This window comes from Panthera uncia (genome assembly GCF_023721935.1).
Source record: "Panthera uncia isolate 11264 chromosome E2 unlocalized genomic scaffold, Puncia_PCG_1.0 HiC_scaffold_20, whole genome shotgun sequence".
Classification (NCBI taxonomy): Eukaryota; Metazoa; Chordata; class Mammalia; order Carnivora; family Felidae; genus Panthera; species Panthera uncia.
Genome location: NW_026057589.1, coordinates 23,683,266 through 23,694,142, shown reverse-complemented (window position 1 = coordinate 23,694,142; position 10,877 = coordinate 23,683,266). Strand labels below are relative to the sequence as shown.

The 10,877-nt window shown below is 52.6% G+C and overlaps 1 protein-coding gene across 1 annotated transcript in view; it reads left to right on the top strand.

Annotated features, from left to right (window-relative positions):
- Positions 1-300: 300 nt before the first annotated feature.
- Positions 301-10,877, top strand: part of CE2H16orf95 (chromosome E2 C16orf95 homolog) — an 18,780-nt gene continuing 8,203 nt past the window's right edge. The window contains exons 1-5 of the mRNA XM_049622391.1: positions 301-346; positions 2,027-2,099; positions 4,425-4,595; positions 5,924-5,975; positions 6,484-6,621. Coding sequence (XP_049478348.1) covers positions 301-346; positions 2,027-2,099; positions 4,425-4,595; positions 5,924-5,975; positions 6,484-6,621 — 480 coding nt within the window. The remainder of the gene's footprint in view (positions 347-2,026; positions 2,100-4,424; positions 4,596-5,923; positions 5,976-6,483; positions 6,622-10,877) is intronic.

Sequence of the window (10,877 nt, the reverse complement as noted above, 5' to 3'; positions counted from 1 at the left end):
AGACCTGGGATGGGGACAGAGGCTACGGAGCCCAGGTAGATGGCCCTTATCACCATGGAGCTTCTCTGCCCTGCTGCCAACATCCCATAGTTCTGTTGGGACGCAGGCTTCCAGAGCGCCATGGGCATGGGGAGACCTGGTGTGGAGCCCATCCCAGAGGACGCTCTGATCTCATGGAAAGCACTAGGACATGGGTCCTTGGTGCTGGGCTGAGACAGTGACAGGCATCTGGAAATGAACAAACTCTCTGTGAGCCTGGTTGTCTGGCTTGGGCTGCGTCCCTCTTATGGCATTCTGATGATGGTAATGGTGGTGGTGGTGGCATCTCAGCAGAGTGCAGGACACGGTGAGGGAGAAGGAAAGGGAGACCAAGGTGCTGAGGGTACGCAGCTCACTAAAGAGAGAGCTCCAGAATGGTGTGGTTGGAGAGGCAGGGACAGTAAGGGGTGACAATGGAGCCTGCGACCCCACAAGGAAGGGTAAGGATGTGGGGCAGCAGACTTGTACAGAATGATGCCCACCAGTGGGGCCGGTCACATGCAGGGCCCCAATCTGAGTGAAAAAGTGAGTTCTGCCTCGAGGGAGCCATTAGCACCACATACTGCAAGAGTCTGTGGCACCTGGCATGACCTTGACCCAGACTAGGCTGAGAAGGGTTACTTCAAGAGACCCCAAAGTGTTCCTAATGAGGGACGTGAGCGTGTGACTCTTGATCTTGGAGTTGTGAGTTTGAGCCCCACTTTGGGTGTAGAGATTACTTAAAAAAGAAAAAAAAAAGTTTAGGGGTAGCTCAGTCGGTTAAGCGTCCGAATCTTGATCTCAGGGTTCTGCGCTGGACGCGAAGCCTACTTAAAAAGTTTGAAAAAAAAATTTTTAAATCTTGTTTTTACCCAACCCACGGGCTTAGCTTTGTAGAACCCCTTTCCTGAGCCTGTCATGGGTCAGTCAGGCAAGGTTATCCTGTGATAGCAAACTTCAAAACAAAATCACAACTTCTGGGTTAGCAACAATACAGGCTTTTGTAGTCACAAGGTTCTCAAAGATACGGACGTGGACAAGCCAAGAGGAGTGGGAGGTGGCAGTACCCCAGCCACAGCCCTGGCGGCAGCGCTCTGGTGGTCCTGAGGACAGTGTCCTTCCTGCTGGGTGGCCTCTCCCTTGTTCTGTCTGCCCACGGGGGTGGGCGTGTGACCTGCCCCTTTGGGCCCTCTGTCTTGGCAGCCAGCTCGGTCATGTCACACGGGCATCCCCACTTGGCCCCACCCCTGCTTGTAACTGTGGAGTAGAGGACAGGCCCTTTTCTCTGACTACTAGAGGAGGTCCATATCTTTGGGGAACCCAGTTTGGAACAAGGGACCGTGCAAGAACGTGGACCGTGCCTGCTGGTGTTTGGAGATGCGTCACTCCTCCTGCCTGAGCCCCGGCAAGGCTGTGGTCGCCCTCCTTCACTTGTTCCACACCTGCCCAGGGCTCGTCGGTTTGGAAAGCTTTGTTGGTGCTCACTTAGCCCCGTGCTGTTGCAGCCTGCCCCCCCCCCACCCCCCACCTCCCCACATGCAGGAGTGGCTGGGGAGAGTCCCCTCTGCCACCAGCTGAGGGCACAGCTGGCCCTGGACCCAGGCTCTGTGCCAGATGCAGGCGGCACGAGGCTTCGTGACCATCTGAAAGAGCCCCTCCAGGCTGCAAGGGATGGTCACAGGGGTGGCAGGAGGGGCCTGTCCTGGCTGATTTCCCTAAAAGCCAGTCCTGAGCTAGGACCTGCAGGTATATTATTGGGGAGATGACCTGGGATAGGGTATGGGGAGGTGAGAAGCAAGGAGCATTGCAAAGGGCGCCATCAAGGGAGGGGGGCAGCAATGTGGGCAGCTGGGGTTCGGTCCCGCAGGGAAGCTGGGGGGCAGTATGCAACATGCCCCAAGCTGTCCCACCTGCGGGCACGAAAGCTCAGATACTTATCCACGTTCCCTGTCGCTGCTGAGGGCTGCTCCCAGGGGCATTAATCCTGACACTCCTGGCCTGCCCCCAGACAGGGGTCTGGAGACTCTCTGGTGGCTGGGTGTCATTTCCGGGCAGTTACAGGAGCTGACAGCCATGGACATGTGGGTGCTATGGGGGTGGGGAGGAAGAGACTCACAGATGCTGGCCATGGCTGCCTCAGTGGCCCAGCACTTCTCCATCCCCTTCAAGCCAGGCCAGACTGTTCCCTCTGGTCTGGTGGCTCCTGCTAGCTCGGTGTGCTCCTATGCAGGTCATATAAGGTCGGGAGTGGGGACGGGCCCAGGGGACAGTGCAGGTGGAACACAGGCCCACTCATCATGCTCTCAGCCAGGGATCCTCGGTTGGTGACCGCACTGCACAACTACCCCATGATTCTGGGACATAGAGGTCTCTCTCTGTTCCTCCTCCTCCTCCTACCTGGGGGTTTTGGAAACAAAAGCCAAACCGAGAAATGTTTAGTGGCCGCAGGCTACTCTGGTCTGACTTCTCTCCTCTGAGTCAGTGGCAATGAGCCAAGCTCTGCCTTAAGTGGGTAGGGAAAGGGAAAATACAGGGAGCCGCCACACTTCTGTAACGACAGGCTGACCTGCCCGGGAGGCTCACACCGTGTCTGGTCTTAAATCTCATCTTCTCCAACGTCCTGTGGATTGGTTCTATGGCTCTCACTATTTTACAGGTGACACCCAGGCTTGGAGAAGTGAGGCGAGCCGCCTGATAACACACAGGCAGGGCCAGAGCTGGGAACAAGCTCCTGTGACTGAGCACTCAGGGCAGAGTGGGCAAGGACTGCTTTGGATCGCTGTGTGGTGATGGATTTGCTTTCCCGGATTGCAGTCGTCCGTGTGCAGTCACTACAGTGACACATGCGGTGCACCCACTGCATGCTGTGGGGTCTGGCTTCTTCCACACCGTTGTGGGTTTGCGGTTGTGTAGTTTTCATCGTTGTGTAGTGTTCTGGTTTCTTTCATCTTTTCTCCTGCGAGTGGACATCTGTGGCATTTCTGGTTTGAAGCTGTTAAAAGTTGCTTTGGCTGGGTTTGTGTGTGCCTTCTGGTGGACAAGTTCTTATTTCTTTGGAGTGTATACCTGGGCAAGGAACTGTTTGGTTACAGGCTATTCATTTAGATGTTTAGGTTTTGTAAATATTGCCAAACGGTTTGCCAATAGTTATTTCAATTTTGTGAGCAATGTGTGAGGGTTCCACCTGCCACATCCTCAATAAAGCTGGCATTTGTTAGACCTTCTAGCCACTCCTGGGGAGGGGGAGGTGATGGGGGCAGGGATGAGCTATTGTTGACATGAAACAGCAAGACAGTGTGCCAGAGCTTCCAGAAGGCATGAGCCTGCCTTCTATGCTGCAGTGATATTCCTGTCGGCTCAGGAGAATGGAGACTCCAAGGCAGGCAGGCAGAGACAAGAGAGCTGTAAATAAAGTGCTAGTTTAGTAGTGAGATTCCTGGACAATTTTGTCATGAGCTATTAATAAAGAGACTAGTGACATTACTTACACAACACGCAGGGGTGATGTTTGAACTATGTGGCAGCTAATATGGCAGGGGCACTGCCCAGTGAGCTTGGATGCCGGCCAAACAGCATACATGTGAGCCCTGGCTGGAAGTTCAGCCCTGTTCATAGGTTCTGACCCTAAGAGTTCAGCAGCGGAGCCAAGAAACCTGAGCAGTGCCCGGACGCATCCTGTTCGCTCCACGGCTAGGAGGCAGCCCATCGGGGTGCCGCCCATCAGGGCTAGTTACTCGTGTTGGTTTGGGCAAACACTGGATTAACGGAGAATATTACAGTCGGCATGAAAATACTAAAAGGTGGGGGTAAACTCGTTTGCAAGAGATGGAAACTGGAGTCTGGGATAAAGCAGAACAACACGGAGAGGCAGACTTCATCCGGTCTGTAAAGACGCGCGGCCGGTCTCGCGTCCAGCGACCGCGCATAGCGCGGGGACTCGGGGCCACGGCAGGCCGGCACCGTCGGGACCGCAGCGTCCAGGCCTGGGCCGGCTAGGCGGCCACCACGTGAGATGCAGTGCGCACCGCTCCGTCGGAACTTGAGAGAGGCAACCGGCGGCCTGAGGGCGCCACGAGTTACGCCCGGCCGGCGGCCACTGCCTTCTCACCATCCAGCGCCGGAGACCCGGGCAGAGATTCTGAGCCCCGCTCCAGCCCGGGAATCCAGCTACGCTCCGCCTCGGTCCGACCTGCCGACCCTACGTCCTCGAGCCCGTGCCAACAGGGACCAATCAGCCGTCAGATGGGGGCACATACCTAGAAGACGGCGTGTGATTGGCTGAGCTTGGGCCAGTCAGCGACGCCGTCGGGCCGGAAGAGCGGGACCTGGAGAGGCCGGCGGGCGGAAGGGGCGGGACCTGGGGGTGGGCGGGCCCTGCGCGGCGTGCGTGTGCTCGTTGGCTGCAGGGAGGAGCCGCACGCGTGGGAGCCGGCCGTGCTGTCGTCAGCGGCCTCACGATGGTCACCGCTCCCTCCCACCCCGTCACCCTGTCACAGCCGCGGCGGGCACTTCCGGGCGCCCCGGGTGTCCGTTGGGTCTGTCAGCACGCACTCCCCGGAGCGCGTCGCGGCAGGCAGGTGCGTGCCTGAGCCCCTCACGCCGGGCCGCGGACACCGCACCCGGGGCAGCCCCAGCCCCGCCGCCGGGCGCCCGGGCCCCGAGTCACCCCGGCCCAGCGGCAGCTTGTGTCCCGTAGGCAGGGCAGAGGGCACGTCTGCGCTGACGGGAGCTCCGGGGGGCGGGTTACTGTTCCACCGGCTGAGAACGGAGGGCAGCTCTTCAGACACGGGTGTATCCAGATGCTCAGGGACTGTGGTCGGGGACTGTTTTGTCCATCTGTCAGCTGCGCTTGCCTGCGGGCCGGCTTCCCTCCTGGAGCCAAGACCTGAGGCTTCCAACCTCCACACAAAAGGACATTCTTTTTCCCCTAAATTTTGGCCCCCAGTCCCCAAATGAGTTTCTCTGGGCTGACTTGGGTAATGCCCCCCTTCTGAGCCAACGTCCTCAGAGAGCTGGGCCTCAGCCTCTGGGCTGGGGGGCTGAGCGGTGGGGGCGGAGACAGGGGTGGCCCCTTAAGGAACTAGCGATGCAGTCATTACCAGCAGGGGGAGGATGCGCGCAGGGGCCGCATCCCGTGTTTTCTGGCGGCAGCCGGGTGTGCTGAGAGAGCTCAATGACCCGAAGCTGTTGCTGTAATAAGATAGCAGTAGTGGTGATGATCACGGTAGAAATGAAACCCCAAAACACCGTGTCACTCCTACGGTTTCCATGCTACGGAACCGCCCCCCGCCCCATCACTGTCAGGGAAAAGTTGCTTTGCTGTGTGTGCCATTCATGCCCACTGGAGACCCCATATGGCATTCTAGCAGTTTGTTGCAGGGGTAGGGGGGACAATGGGGAAGGGTAACACGGTCTGTGTAGCCCCAAATGCTTTTGTCATCCCAGAGACAGAGCATTCAGGTTATGCTGGAAGGACTTTCATTTAATGGACAGGTTTGACTGTCTTTTCCCCAAGTAGAAGCTTGGGGATGTCCTAGGTGTGGTGGTTGGCAGCTCCAGGGCTTGGGAAGTTCTCAGCAGGTTGGAGCTTTCTTTCTCTCCTGAAGGGCTTAGCACAGTAGTTTAGCTGGAGCGTGCGTGAAGCAACTAGGTTTGGGGACACAGGATTTTACACGAGCCCGGCGTTCAGGGACCCCCTAGATGTCAGCATGTGAGCGTGCATACACCTGATTCTGTTGTCAGCCCCTACACCCTCTTAGTCTCAGAAGGATGACCCCTCCCTCCCTGGGGTTTAGTGACACGAGTCAGTTTCAAGAAATCTGGCCCAGGTCGTCGCCCAACAGCCCTGTCTCCCAATGTACCCAAAGCCCAGAACGTTCTAAGCCTTCCTGTTCTTGTTTTCTAGGAAGAGCGCATTTCAAATGTTTGGGAAAGAAGTGTGCCTCATAGATTACTCGGTAAGGAAAGCAAACACTCAGGGTCTGTGCCCCAACTCCGACATGCCCGTGGGTTGGGGAGGGTGGAGAATGTGGGTGCACCCAAAAGCCACACTCACGAGGCTGTGTCAGACATGGGGCCCATCACCCGGCCCCTAGTATCTCTATGTAGGGTCACCCACTGCCTCCCCCACCCCTGACATAACCACAAAAAGAGCAGCCCCCATTGTAGCTGATTGTACTTCCCCAGCCATGCACACGGCAACGTGACCATAAATGGCCGGGGATCCTCACGAGCTGGTCTGCAAGCTCCGCTGGTCTCTGTCTAGATGACTCTGGAGGGTGAGCCGTGGTAGCCTGCCTCTTTTTGAGCTGCGGAAGGAGCTGAGGCCCCTGTTCCCTGCCCTTGGACACCCTGCCTCAACCCTGGCTCTCTCTGAGCGTTGATGGACTATTCCAGAGAGTTCCTCGGCTCACATCGCTGAATGTAATGGCATGTTTAATTCTGTCTTTTCTGGCTCATGCTCAGATGTGTCCCGTCCCCAGCGCTGCTCGAGAGCCCATCTGCTGTGAGTGCCAGGCCAGGTTCGGGGGCTGCCTGCCTGTGCCCAGGGTCAAGGCTGCCCTGCCTTACTGGGTCCCTTTGTCCCTGAGACCCCGAAAGCAGGTAGGTGACTTGAGCCAGGTTTCTTCACCTGAGTCCAGGGTGAACTTAAGGGGACCAGTCACATCTCAGCATCATAGATATTACATGAGTGATGTTTTACAATTTCTGGGAGACAGTTGGTGTTTTTCTTTAAATCGGATTTTTATTTTAAACCAGATTTATGGAGTTAAGACTGACATGCGATAACCACACATGTGTGAAGTGGGCAGTTTGCTAAATCTCTACATAGATACACACTGTGGAACCACCCCCGTCGTTGAGTTAATGTACACACACACACAACCCTGAAGGGTTTCCTTGTGCCCTTTGCAACTGCACCCAGCCTTCCCTGCCCCACCATCCCTGGCAACTGCTGGTCTGTTTCTGTTGCTGGCGGCCAGTCTGCGTTTCCTTGGATTTTATATAAATGGCGTCGTGTGGGGGGTACTCTGGCTTCCTTCCCTTAGCGTAATTTTTTTTTTTTTTTTTAGCGTTTATTCATTTTTGAGACAGAGAGAGACAGAGCATGAACAGGGGAGGGTCAGAGAGAGAGAGGGAGGCACAGAATCTGAAACAGGCTCCAGGCTCCGAGCTGTCAGCACAGAGCCCGACGCGGGGCTTGAACTCACGAACCGTGAGATCATGACCTGAGCCGAAGTCGGACGCTTAACCGACCGAGCCACCCAGGCGCCCCTAGCGTAATTATTTTTGAGTTTCATCCACGTGGTCGCTGAGGAGTACTGGAGAGTGCTCTGTCATCTGAATCAGCCACAGTGTAGCCTCTCGCCCCCTGAAGGACATTGGCATCATTTCCAGCAGTTTTGTCTGTGAGCAGTAAGGCTGCTGTGAACGTTTGTGTACAAGTCTTTGTGTGAACGTGCCTTCATTTCTCTTGGGCGAGTTGTTGGCTCATGCCGTAGGGGTATGTGTAACTTTTTAAGAAACTGGCAACTGTTTTCCGAAAACGGTTGTGTCATTTGACATTCCCACCAGCATTGTATAAAGTTCCAGTCCCTCCACGTTTTCACTGACATGTGGTTTGGTCAGTCTTTTAAATTTTAGCCATCTTAATAGGTGGCTAAATTCCACTACTTAATTCCATAGTAACTAGTGATGCCAAGGGTCTCCTCCATATGCTTTCATCATCTGCACATCTTACTTTAAAAAAAAAAAACTTTTTTTTTTTTTTAATGTTTATTCATTTTTGAGAGACAGAGCATAAGCAGGGGTGGGGCAGAGAGAGAGGGAGACATAGAATCCAAAGCAGGCTCCAGGCTCCAGGCTCTGAGCTCCGAGCTGTCAGCACAGAGTCCGACATGGGGCTCGAATCCACGACCTGTGAGATCATGGCCTGAGCCGAAGTCGGACGCTTAACTGATGGAGCCACCCAGGCGGCCCTGGCATCTGTGCATCTTACTTGATATGTAGATGTCTCTCTAGATATTTCGCCCATTTAGAAAAATTGGGTTGTTTGCTTTTTTTTTTTTACTATTGAGTTGTGAGAATTCTTTATTCTGGATATATACTTTCTTTATGAAATAGTTAATTTGCAAATATTTTCTCCGTGTTCTTGACTTGTCCTTTTATTCTCTTCTCAGTATCTTTCACAGAGCATAAGTTTTAAATTTGGACGAAGTGCAGTTTGTCAGTTTGATCTTTTCTGGATCTTGTTTAGGTGCACCCTCCCCCCTCTACCCCTCCCCCCTCTACCCCTCCCCCCTCTACCCCAGCGCCCTCTCCCCCTCCATCCCTGCCAGCACAGCAGTGGCACATGCATTCTAAGCATTTCTAAGAAATCTTTGCCTAAGCCAAGATTGGAAAGGTTTCTCCTGTGTTTTTTTTTTTTCTAGAAGTTTTATAGTTTATAGTTTGTGTTTAGGTTTGTGATCCATTTTAAGTTGATTTTTTTTTCCTATGGCTTGAAGGTCATTTTTTACTTATTTATTACAAAACTTTTTAAAAATGTTTATTTTTGAGAGAGAGAGAGAGAGAAAGAAAGAGAGAGAATGAGCAGGGGAGGAGCAGAGAGAGAGGGATACACAGAGTCCAAAGCAGGCTCCAGGCTCTAAGCCGTCGGCACAGAGCCCGACGTGGGGCTCGAACTCACAGACCATGAGATCATGACCTGAGCTGAAGTTGGATGCTTAACTGACTGAGCCACCCAGGCACCCCGCCTCATTGCTACTTTTCAAGGATACTACTGACTTTTGTGTTTTGATCTTGTATCCCACAATATTGCATTACCTCCTTTATTCTAGTGGATCTTTTTGTAGATTCAGATTTTCTACGTAGAAGATCATGCCATCTGCAGAGAGAGAGGATTTCCTTCCTTCCTGTCCAGTTTGGATGTCTTTTATTTCTTTTTCTTGCCTTATCCCCTGACTAGAACTTCTAGTACATCGATGAACGCAGTGGGGACACAAGACACCCTTGTTTTCTTCCTCATCTTAGGGGAACAGCATTCGGGTTTTCACCATTAAGTGTGATGTTAGCTGTTGGTTTAGATGCCCTGTGTCAGGCTGAGGAAGTTCCTGTCTATTCCTAATTTGCTCAGAGTTTGTATCCAGAATGAATGTTGGGTATTATCTATGTCTATCGAAATGATAATTTTTTGGGGGGGGTTGTTAATATTGTTACATTGATGGACTTTCAAAAGTTAACCTGTTTCCTGGGAGAAACCCCATGTAATCATGATGTATTGTTCTCCTGATGTATTTGGTTAGAATTTGATTAGAATATTGATCTGCCTTTTCCTTGTTTGCCTTTGTACTAGGGTAATGCTGGCCATGTAGAATAAGTTGAGACGTAGTCTCTCATTTCAAATTTCTGGAAGACTCTGTGTGGAATTGGTATTATTTCTTCCTTTAGGGTTTGGTGGGATTTACCAGTGAAGCCATATGGGGCTAGAAGTTTCTTTGTGGGAGGGTTTTTAACTGCAAACAATTTCTTTCATGGATATAGAGTTATTTATGTTATCTGTCTCTTGCTTAGTGAGCCTCAAGGATTCTGTCCATTATATCCTTGTCAAATTTATTGGCATAATGTTATTCATAATATTTTCTAATTACCCTTGTAATATCAGTAGAATCTGTAGTGAGGCCATCTCTCATTTCTTGTTTTTTAGTAGATTCTTAAACAGGTCAGTGGCCTCAAGGTCACTGAGTCACATTGTTCTAGGCAGTGATGATGGCCTCAGTCCCTCCTGTTGGCCATTGTATCATTTGAAAGTTGGGCAGGGTAGGTATGATTGTACTCCTTTAAAGGATGGGAAAACTGAGGTCCAGAGAGGGACAGGGGCTTTTCTAAGGTCACAGGGTCAGTCCACAGCCGATGAGGGATTAGGGTCCATGACTCTGTCCACTGAGTTATGCTGCTGGGCGTCGGGGAGGAGGTGGCCCTAGGCAGGGTGGAAGGAGTGCAGAGGCCAAGGTGCCCAGCCTGTCTCCTGTCTTCCAGCTCGTCTCCCTGCCTCCATCCGTTCTAGCTCTGGCTGTCCATTTTCTGATCTGAAGCCCCATGAGCTTTTATAATTTATTTTCCTAAGTTTTTAAATTTATTTTGAGAGAGAAAGAAAATGGAGGGGTGGAGAGAGAGAGAGAGAGAGAGAGAGAGAGAGAGAGAGAGAGAAAATCCTAAGCAGGCTCTGTGCTGTCAGTGTGGAGCCAGACACAAGAGTTGATCCCACAAACTGTGAGATCATGACCCCATTGAAATCAAGAGTTAGATGCTCAACCGACTGAGGCACCCTGGCACCCCCACCACCTAAGAGCTTTTAAAACTGTACATCTGGTCCTGTCGCTCCCCCATAGCCCGTCATTTCTGAGTATGGACCAAAGTCCCTGATGGAGTTCCTGGGGTCCTTCCTGACCTTGCTGCCCACCCCCCACCCCGCTAGGCTCCAGCCTCCTTTCCATTCACCCAGCAGGCTCCTGTTCCGGCAGGGGGCGCTGTTAGGTGCAAGTAACAGAGAGCTGACCCACAGTGGGTTCAACCAGGGTCTTTGGTAGAGAGAGGATTCTTCTAGGATTGGTTTTATGGCTGGGTAATGTGTTTAAAGATCCAGATTCTTTTTACCCTTTACTCCTAGTGTTGGTACTTCCAGCTTGAGTGTTTTGAGATGGTGGCTATGGGTCTCCTCCTTATACCATGATACACGTGGCACAAAGGAAGCCTTTATGATGTCCTCCTTTTCTCGGGGCGGGGGGGGGGGGCGGGGGGGGGGCATGGAAGGCTTACTGTCTCGTTCCCTTTTCTTTTTTTTTTTTTTTTTTTTTTTT